Source organism: Nematostella vectensis, chromosome 12 (assembly GCF_932526225.1).
Source record: "Nematostella vectensis chromosome 12, jaNemVect1.1, whole genome shotgun sequence".
Classification (NCBI taxonomy): domain Eukaryota; kingdom Metazoa; phylum Cnidaria; class Anthozoa; order Actiniaria; family Edwardsiidae; genus Nematostella; species Nematostella vectensis.
This window is the reverse complement of record NC_064045.1, coordinates 15,097,143-15,107,919: the sequence shown is the minus strand read 5'-3', so window position 1 is coordinate 15,107,919 and position 10,777 is coordinate 15,097,143. Positions and strand designations below refer to the sequence as shown.

At 42.9% G+C, this 10,777-nt stretch overlaps 2 protein-coding genes across 2 annotated transcripts; one reads left to right on the top strand and one right to left on the bottom strand.

The window, feature by feature from the left end:
- Positions 1–2,732: 2,732 nt before the first annotated feature.
- On the top strand, positions 2,733–7,262 carry LOC5506914. The gene is made up of 3 exons (XM_001627554.3): positions 2,733–2,949; positions 4,366–4,417; positions 5,098–7,262. Exons 2-3 carry the CDS (start codon positions 4,369–4,371, stop codon positions 6,375–6,377), a joined length of 1,329 nt encoding a protein of 442 aa, XP_001627604.3. The 5' UTR covers positions 2,733–2,949; positions 4,366–4,368; the 3' UTR covers positions 6,378–7,262.
- Positions 7,263–7,309: 47 nt separating this feature from the next.
- Positions 7,310–10,241, bottom strand: LOC5506913 (substance-P receptor). The gene is made up of 2 exons (XM_001627529.3): positions 10,118–10,241; positions 7,310–8,733 (listed from the first exon to the last, which is right to left on the bottom strand). The coding sequence occupies exon 2, from the start codon at positions 8,730–8,732 to the stop codon at positions 7,716–7,718; it is 1,017 nt and encodes a 338-aa protein (XP_001627579.2). The 5' UTR covers position 8,733; positions 10,118–10,241; the 3' UTR covers positions 7,310–7,715.
- Between the last annotated feature and the right edge of the window lie 536 nt (positions 10,242–10,777).

Below are 10,777 nucleotides of genomic sequence, written 5' to 3'. Positions count from 1 at the left end.
AACACTCTTGCAAGGTATTCCAACCCGCGCATTAATGGGGAGGCAATAACCAGGATCCCAGACCTGTGATACGGTTACGCCACGCACAGCTCGCAGAGAAATAGGATGAAAAAAAAAATACAGGTCTATTTGGGCGCCTTGAGTCATTTGGGGGCTGCCTATGTCGGCGCGTGGCATCGTAACGCACGGGCTTATTGTATTTTATTGTGTACAGGACACCAAATAAGCGAAGAAAAAAAAGACGTATTGGGAACCGTTGTTTTGATATCATGTGAAAAGCATAAAATAAATAGAAATAAATAATGTGCGATTTGGCGATTCTCTTTTTCCTTGTGAAGCTTATTTACCTATTAACCGGCCTAAATATCCATTAAAAAAAATCAAAAGTGCAATTAAAGACGTAAGGGGGAAGGGGGTCGTAAAATCTCATAGAATATTTACAAAACCCGCAATACTGACCACGTTGACTAAGTAAATCTGTATTTTACTTTAAAGGGTTGTAAAAAAATAAAATAAGTGGGGCATATGTTTTTTTAATATCTTGATACGATAGCTTTCTGCTATTGTGACTATTTCCAGTAAATATCGTTAAATAAAAAAATATATATCAAGGTTCAATCTGATAAATTTCGGAACATCTATGATGCTCAAACAAAAGTGAGTCCGACATTGGTGGGCCTTGATCAGCCTTTAATATTGAGTTTTCTACTTCACTCTTGGTTGCAAGATTTGTCTGAAAAGAGTCTAAGGATACTGCTTACAGTTTCTCAAAATTTATTTATATAAAGACAAGATTGGTACCTGAACAATATGGAACTAGATATACAATAGTAGGAAACATTGTGAACTGAATAATTTCAACAATGACTTTCTTGCTCAGTATTATATAAACTAGACTTAAATTCGGCGCCCAAAAACATGTGACCCCCCTTTAATGACAGCCCAAAATGATGTGATCCCCCTAAATCCGCGCCCTACATATTTGCCCCGGCCCCCCCGAGCTGCCATGTTTAGGTCACATTGCATGCCTGCACTGCATCATGGGAGACTTAGTAACCGATTGACAGAGAGGCGGCAAAACCCCTCCCCCATTTTCATAAAAGTTTTTTTTTGCCCCAAAGCCAAACAAAATATCTCCAGGTCCAGCTTTGGAGCTCTGTACTATTAATTCTAAGCAAATGTTTTAACAACTTTAAAATAGACTTACACATAAAAAGTCGAGTGATAATAAAATGGCGAATCTTGCATGGTCATGGGCAACAAAATGAGTTGTCTCTTCTCACTAGTTGCTAGGGTCTGGTTGGGTTGTCTCTTCTCACTAGTTGCTAGGGTCTGGTTGGGTTGTCTCTTCTCACTAGTTGCTAGGGTCTGGTTGGGTTGTCTCTTCTCACTAGTTGCTAGGGTCTGGTTGAGTTGTCTCTTCTCACTAGTTGCTAGGGTCTGGTTGGGTTGTCTCTTCGCACTAGTTGCTAGGGTCTGGTTGGGTTGTCTCTTCTCACTAGTTGCTAGGGTCTGGTTGGGTTGTCTCTTCTCACTAGTTGCTAGGGTCTGGTTGGGTTGTCTCTTCTCACTAGTTGCTAGGGTCTGGTTGGGTTGTCTCTTCTCACTAGTTGCTAGGGTCTGGTTGGGTTGTCTCTTCTCACTAGTTGCTAGGGTCTGGTTGGGTTGTCTCTTCTCACTAGTTGCTAGGGTCTGGTTGGGTTGTCTCTTCTCACTAGTTGCTAGGGTCTGGTTGGGTTGTCTCTTCTCACTAGTTGCTAGGGTCTGGTTGGGTTGTCTCTTCTCACTAGTTGCTAGGGTCTGGTTGAGTTGTTTCTTCTCACTAGTTGCTAGGGTTTGGTTGGGTTGTCTCTTCTCGCTAGTTGCTAGGGTCTGGTTGGGGGAGGGGGAAGGGAGCAAATGGACAAAAAATAATAATTGAATTTATTTATTTGCTCTCCCACTCTCCCTCCTTTCACCCTGTATCACAGAAATTCTGTGATAATATTGGCTGGAATCAAGAGAGCATAAATAGGGGACTCTTACATGTAGATCTTTTCGCAAGCGCAAATGAATGATTTACAGCCAAATTCGTTGTTGCGCGACCTCGGCGAATCAAAAATCCTTGTCTCGTTTGGGAATAGCGCGTAGTCAGACAAAAGCTTTGGGGGCGGTTTTTCTGGTTTTGATTGTTTGGTTTGATTGACTACGCGCTATTCCCAAACGAAGAAAGGAATTTTCGATTCTGGGATGTCGCGCAACACCGAATTTGGCTATAAAAATAAACGAGATAAGCAAATATTCAGTTTCATTCAGCGTTTGAACTGTGGCGCTAGCGGTAAATCATTTTTGAACGCTAGGCGCGGGAAAAAGCCCGCCAAAAATCTGCCAAAAGCGAGGATTTATTACTATATGCGTTGTCAATACTCTAATTCTCTACCTAAAAAAACATTGATTGGCTATGTATATATAATGGTAACGATCTCGTTTTCTGTTATTGTTCGAATAGACATATTTGTAAATATCTATTTCAAATAAGCTTATTTAAGTGAAAAAATTATGGTTATACCATATCTTAAAACATTTCAGTAATGGTAAAATTACGAATACTAATCAGAATTATTTGATGTGTTCTAAAGTTTAATCCTCTCGCTTCCAATCGCATAAAATAGCTACGTGTGTCAGTGAACATGTCGAACGGGCGAATAGCCCCGTGGGGTGGGGTCGACTCTCGCATCACTACAGAATATAAATAACCACGCCTGGAGTGTGATAGAACTCTTACTGAAAGTTGCGGACATCACAAGCAAATAGAACTGCTCTAATACCGACTTTGGACGTGAGGCCCTGGGAGGCGAAGCGAGCTAAATTGTCTCACGAGCGAAAACTAACAAAGTGAAGAGTATTGGAACGAGAAAGAGTAGGAGAAAGTCTCGCGTGCAAACAAGTCACACAAGTCAACCCAACGAGGTCAGTAGCACCAAAAAAAGTTTGTTTCTTAATGGTTTTCTGTGGAATTGTTAAATATGTATAAGCCATGCTTTTATATTTTCACCAATCCATTGTAGTTACCTTTTCCTATTTGTATTAATTCAATTTTCCTATTGTTAAATTAGTTTTAATTTACCTGTAAGGCGTGCAAAAATATAACCATTGTACATTGTCAATTTCAAACTGCACAAAATATAGGATATTGAACACTGACCATTAGCTAATAATAAGCTTTTATTTATCTATATACGCTTGTTAATATAATGAAAAGTACGTTTTGTATTTCTGTTTCGACAATTTATTTTGATATAAAACAGCGAGTTTGACTCTCTCCCCATATGGAAAACAACTGGCAATACATGGTAATTATTAGGCCAAAATCTTCGTCTGATACGAGTTTGAAGTCACTGAATGCAAGTATCTTGTCAAAACTTTCCTTAGTCATGACAACCGAGGATGGGCTCTTGACCTGCTTTCACAAAACCTGCTAGAAAAAACACGGTCATGAACTTATTAGGGCTGCATGACCTTATTTGGATAGCAGGTGATTTGCGCTAATAAAAGAAAACAACAGGGCAAGGGGCTCATCGCAAATATATACCGCGACTACCAGGATCGTTGGGTTGAATATTCAAAACTTGCCTTATTTTTAGAAATACAACTTTCCCTGTATTGTTTGATACTTTAAAAATATAATTGAGCCGTTTAAGTTATAGGATGGGTTGAAATTCGTCGTGAATCGAGCGGATTTAATGCACTAACTGAGATTAACATCTCATTTGCATAAGGTTTCATAGCCTACGTTCCCACGTGTTACTCAAGTCGGATCGACGGATTTAGGATTTTTTTACTTCCCCGTATTTGAAGGACAATTGGGGTTACGAAGTAGATGCTGGTAGTGCTATAGCTTAGAGGAAAACGAGAATCTAATCAAGATACAACTATTTAAGGAGTAAACAATCAAAACAATTCAGGCAAAGAATAAACCCTATTTACAAAGAAGGTCCCAGAAGCCCCTAGATTTATGAACGATATAAAAATCGGCCACTGTACTTCAAGCGTCTAGTATGAATCATAGTACCGGTCAGCTTTGACGGGTCTTGTCAGCTTTTTGTAAGCGATCATGGCACTGTTTACACGAGGCACTTGTGTGTTAGAAATTTCCGCCTTTTAACCCACGCATCACCTATGCTATATACCACCCCTTCATTATCTACGCATCACCTATCCTTTCCACCCCACCCCCCTCATAACCATCGCATCACCTCTGCTTCCAGCCCGGCACCAGCATCCACTCATCAGCTTCTTACTTACCCCTCCCCCCTCCCTAAGCACCGCCTCCGCTATCAATATAGGCACACCAACTATTGTGTTTTCTTCTCATGTCCATATTAGGAGATGGGCCTGATGGTCTTGCTGTTGTGCTTCGCTGGGCTTCTAGGATCCGGTGAGTTACACAGTCATTCACGCGCATGCGCAAATAACGTGAGTGGCCTTGCACACTACAACTATGTTATGCTACTGAATCGCTTATTTCCTATCCAGTATACACCTTAAGGGTGTTGGCACATTTTTCTAAGGGTCGTTGTTAGGCAAACTTCAAGACTATAAATCCGCCAAACCTTGTAGGTATGGAATTAATTTATGCATGGCATCATTGTCCGTTCGTCCGTTCTTCGCAAAGATTATAGAGTTAGAAAAGCAAACCTTAAGTAGAATTATCTAAGCATGCGCAACTGAATATTTTGATAAAACCTGGTTACTAATGCGAATGTTGCGATAAAATTTTATGAAAATCAACACTTCAGCACACAAATCAGCACTTCAAGTCACTAAGAAGGTGCCCAAGGTGAAAAATCATGCTTGCCCACTTCTATTTTACGTTATTTGCTGTCTATTAGGTTATTTTCGCCAGTTTCGGGCGTTTGTTTTCGAAGCTAAAAATGTCGCGCGCGCGCAAATTGTTGTCCCGCCAATTGATTTTCCCGCCTGAAAGTGTGAAGTTCCCGGATAATGCGCGCGCGCCTATTAATCGAATCGCCAACTAACGAGAAATGTCCCAACACCCTTAATTTTGTTTATCAAAAGCTCGATTTTGACCTTGACTCTTGACCTTGACTTTTCCAGCCTCCGCATCTCCCTGGGTATTGGAAGAAATCAAGGCACTCGAGTCCGGTCCCTCTCTGTCCAAGAAGTCCGAGGTTCCCATACAAAGTGCCACACCCACTGAGACGGCAGCCGACATCAAGCAGGACATCCAGAACAGCATCCTGGGGGATGTCAACGGCAAGGATGACAATACCAAGAAGAAGCTGAAGGAAGGCGTCCAGAAACTTCTAGACTTTCTTGAATCAGGGACTTCGTCCTTAAACGAGACAAAAGGAGACTCGCCCACGGGGACAATCGCAAGTAACGTGACGAAACCGGATGTGACGCAATCCACGAATGTAACACAATCCACGAATGTTACACAATCCTCGAATGTAACACAATCCACGAATGTAACGCAAGCAAAGTATGTAACGCCAACTTCCGGTGCGTCATTTTTTGCTGGTCCCGTGACTACACTTGCAAATGAACGAAATGACCAGCGGAGTCTCATCCCTAGTGCCATTACATCCCCTTACTATGCACCGCGGGCTCAGGCCACAGGCTTCCCAAACAACGTACAGCGAAGTCAAATCTCGTTGACACCGTTGAACCGTAGCTCGGGTATAGCGCAGGCTCGCCAGTTTCCGGTGTACCAAAACGCATATCAGCGGTCCGGGATCCCTATGGCCCGCTACTATAGTGGTTATAAACCATTTGACTATCAGACTGCGCAGACTCAATCGGTCCAGTCCCCCAGACGGCTGATTCCATATCCGGGGTATAACATCATGAGGCAGAACATTCCGCACTATGCCAGTCACGTGACCCCTATGCAGACTCGCTACCAAGCAACGTACAGAAAAACACAGATCCCCAAGCCTTACTGGTATACCGCACCTGTAAAACCGGCTGCAAACCAGTTTTCCGCTCGTCGCAGTGGCTTGCCGTATGCGGCAAACTTGTATGGGCACGCATGGGCTTACAACAGCAGACCGCTGGTCAGTAACAAAGCCGGATATCCCAGTGTCCAGCGGTCAGGTATCGCAAACATGCGCAGTAAAACTAATCTCCCGTATTACCGACCTTACGCGCGTTTTCAACAAAAGCGCATGGCGATTGGCCACCGCAGGCTACCCTACAGCGGGTTGCCATCGTCACAGGTCGGCAGGAAGGCGGTGCTACCGCTGCCCATAGCTAATATTATGGCGGCGGCTCGTATTGTGGTACCAGTACATCCCAAGGCCGAGAGTGGACAGAGGATGTCCAAAATAGAGACTGGGGAGACTACTGAAGAAAGAGGGGCAGGAGCTGTGTAGCACAAGTCGACAAATGTCTAAGATAGAGACTGGGGAGACTACTGAAGAAAGAGCGGCAGGAGCTGTGTAGCACAAGTCGAGGAATGTCTAAGATAGAGACTGGGGCGAGTGCTAATGTAATGAGCTGCTAGCTACATATTCGCCTCCTTTTCTAAGACACAGGAATCCTCTCAATCGGTTTATATATAGACACAGGAATCCTCTCAGGGTTTACATGGAATCCGTGTTTCATGACTACAATGATATATAAATGATATGACATACATAGATTTAATGTATGTCATCATAATGTCATAATGTATGTTTTTTAGAAACCTTTTTTATTAAGTTATAATAAATAAATATAACTATAGGATATTCTGTATGTACTAAGCTGACGAGGGGTAGGAAAAGAGCGTAACGCATGACTGAACTTGTAGTAAAAAAAAGAACAGCGGAAAAAAGTAAATATAAAAAAAACAGTGAATTGTCGAGAATCGAACTCGTGTCAAAGAAAATAAATAGACCATACATCCAGACGAGCGCTGAATCACCGTATGGCGGCTAAAGGGAGGCAGTAACCAGGTTCCTAGACTTGTCTTGTACGGTTACGCCACACACAGCTCGCTGGGACGTAGAGCGAAACGGATTGATGTCTATCAGGGCAGCCTAAGTCTGATGGGACTCCCTAAGACTGGCCTGTAACAGTGTTGTTATTGTCATGCAAACTGCGTATGCGCGAGACAGAAATGATCATTTCATTGTGGAAAATATGCAAATTGTGTAGAGGTGTGTTAGGGGTAAGGATTTGGGTTAGCGCAAACTGGACTACTGTATTGTCGATAGGGATTTCGCGGAATGCTCATTAATGCGTGCTTCTAACCCGATTAAAAAAATACATCCTTTCCCAGTCGTTTCTTGATATCAATTTCTTTCGTGGCGCGGGTACCTGCTACTGTTTTGAAGTTTTATTATCAGCAACAGCTTAGAATGTACAATCAGGCTCTAGTGGGGTAAGTAAACTGGTCATATTCTTGATTTTCTGGTCATATTCTTGATCTTGATTTTTAAAGTAGTTTGACCCAGCGGTATAATCTTGGCTGGTTTGCTTTGGTTGTTTTGGTACAATAGCCGTGTGTCGTACGACATATTGTCGTGTTATAGCCTTTTGCCATACGACATATTGTCGTGTTATAGCCGTGTGTCGTACGACATGTTGTCGTGTTATAGCCGTGTGTCGTACGACATGTTGTCGTGTTATAGCCGTGTGTCGTACGACATGTTGTCGTGTTATTACAGGCGTGTGTCGTAAGACATGTTGTCGTGTTATAGCTGTGTGTCGTACGACATGTTGTCGTGTTATAGCCGTGTGTCGTACGACATGTTGGGTTCGTCGAACTGCGTGGCGCTCATGTGCGAATGCCACCCGGCCACGTGGTTACTCGCTGGGACCAGTTCACTAGCCTTTTTCCTACAGCAGCGGAACAGGAGCCTTTTAAGGAAATATCGGAACCTCTCGCCATGGAGCGTATAAATGATAGGATTCACGGCCGAATTAACAGTCACCATGGCAACAGAAGCAGGGTAAGCTATTTCAATGTCGACGTATCTTGGCGCGAAGGCGAAGATTGTAAATACAGTGAGTTCCGGTATCCATGACAACGTGTAGATGGCACTAACGGTCAGTACCATTTTAGTGGCTTTCATTCGCCGCTTGCGCTCAGACTCCTGGTTATTTACCTGAACCACGTCGCGCCTGCACCACAGGGTGACCACCACTTGCGAGTAGAGAAAAGACATCGTGAATATCGGGATGACTCCTAGTACGAGTAGACACAACAGGCTGTAGATTTTAAAAGAGTTTTCGGGGTCTGGCCATCGGGCGACACAGAAGCCAGTCTTGTCATCATAGCGCTTCACCGCGAAGCCGATAGCGTTCCAGCAAAGCGCGAATAACCAGCACAAAAACACCAGGAGCTTGAGGCGATGCTTAGTGATGCTAGCCCCGAATCGATGTGGTCTCGTCACCGCATAGTACCTCTCAATAGCAATAGCGACTAAGAAATAAGCCGAGGCGTAGCCCCCCATCCACGCAAAACTCTCTCCAGTCAGCAGCACGCATAACACATCTCCTGTGCGTCCTGTTGGGTGTTTATAAGCGCCGCGAAAGATGAACGTGGGAGAGAAAAATACTAGGAGTAGCATGTCGCTGATCGCGAGGTTCACAAGCAAATAATTCATGGGTGTCCTCATCGGCTTGTTCAGGAGAACTACCAAGATCACCAATATATTACCAATGACACCTGTCACGGTAACCATGGAGAACGCCGCCTTGATGAGCGCTTGCACCACCGGGGACGAAGAGTTCGTGGACATCCTGGTATTGGAACAAGACAAGTTATAGCATGTGGCACAAGTCATGTGACCTAGAGTTCTTGGAAATCCTAATGGCAGAGAAAGACAAATTAGCATATGGTGCAAGTCACGTGATATGGATTTCATGGACATTCTAGTGATGGAGCAGAAGACATGTTAGCATATGGCTCAAGTCACGTGACCTAGAATTCTTGGAAATTCTAGTCGGGGAACAGTCGGGAGTCTGCGCATAAGTAAATACTATACAAAAACTGTAGAGTCCAGTGTTTCTCTGTATAAAAAGACGATGATTTTGGGGCCGTGCACCACCCCCTCTTGGATGCGGGCCAAAAGAAACAAAAACACTTATAACGACAAGAACAGAAATTTAAAAAAATATATATGCTAGTATCGTCTTTCCACTTTCCAAGTTATTACTACATTTTTTTTTATCGGGGATGCACACGTGAGTCTTGAGCTATACCCTCAAGGGAATATCCCGGAATATACCTCGATAGCATTACCGCGATAGGTTTATTATGTCTTTGTCGTGTTCGCTATTTACAGAGTGCGTTGTTAAGTCAACATCGTTGTCACCTCACATAGCCAGATGTTTGCACTGTGTGCTCTACCTGCCATTATCATTCACTCGCCATTTGGTGACATTACACAATCGATCTCGAAGACAACCAAACTTCGGCTTTTCAGTAATTGAGTGTAAAACGATTTGAAATGCAAAGCATTCGCTCGTTCGTTTCAAACGTAAATAGAACGAACTAAAAAAACTTCCATTCCCACGTACAGGTTATTGCTTTTCAAGTTTTGTTTCAATGTAGATACGCTCTTTATTGTCCTCATTACAGGGGAAAAAACTTCTAACAGAATTTTTCTCCCTACTAAAGTCGTTTCTTGTTGAAGCGACATCATAGTTAGTAGACATATAAAGAAATTAAACAAAAAGGATATATTTTCCCGATAAAAATATGTCGTTGTTAGGCTTATTTTAATAAACGGATAATAAAGACTCGAGCAATTAAACTTATACAAGAGAATTATGGACGACTGTCATAATACTGAATGGCTGAATGGCGAGCAAAACACACGAAACTTTTTCGGTCTTGAGTGTGGCTGCCATACACACCCTCAACTAGAAATCTTAGTAAAAGTCAGAGACAGAAGAACTTTATAAGGAGCTAGAGAATCGTGATGGGGCGATGAAATTGTCACGGAACCTAAAACACTGTCACTGAATGCTTTACTAAGTGCGCTTCGCGGGGCGAGGAACCACTCAATCTGAATCCTTTACATGCGTACAAATTGTCCATGCAGAGCACACTATAATGCACAAGAGAAGAAAAAAGATCTACTTCAACCAGTAAAAGAATCAAATAACATCTGTAACTTACCCTTTATCACGGAACAGCCACAGGGCATTTACCCAGTTTGAAAAAAAAGCTTCAAAGACTTCAACTTAGCAACCCGGGTATAACGCATTTACTAGCTTCACAGTGCTGTATATGACATGCGCTAAGTCGCGTGTCAGATAGAACTCACATCTCTTGTCATTCAGCCTTATGATAGGCCACTGACGCACCTATACCTTATCATCTCGACCAAGACAAATATTGACAATGCCGGCTGAATTCATTAATATTTCCTTTTACCAAAAATCGATTATGTATTGTTTGCGAGTAAGTATTTATGACATCAGCATGACCTTGTACTTACAAAATGCAGACCAAACTTAAATTCTTGCTTACAACAAAACTCAGCATACGATAATTCAGGCATGAGGCCAGAATTTGCCGCAGGAGTATAATGTAAGACATGCATAGGGAGGGGGGCGTAAGGGGGGGGGGGGGGGGGTGCGAAAACCGCAAAACCACACAGAAAACCGCACAGAAACCGCACAGAAAAACGGCAAAACCACAAAACCGTCAAAAGGCAATAACCGTTAACCGCGCAGTCCAAAGAAGCCGCAACCGCGGAATAAAATATTACGAAAAACCGAAAAAAACCCTCCATAAGAATATGCATAGATGTAATGATGTGTAAATATGTTTAGA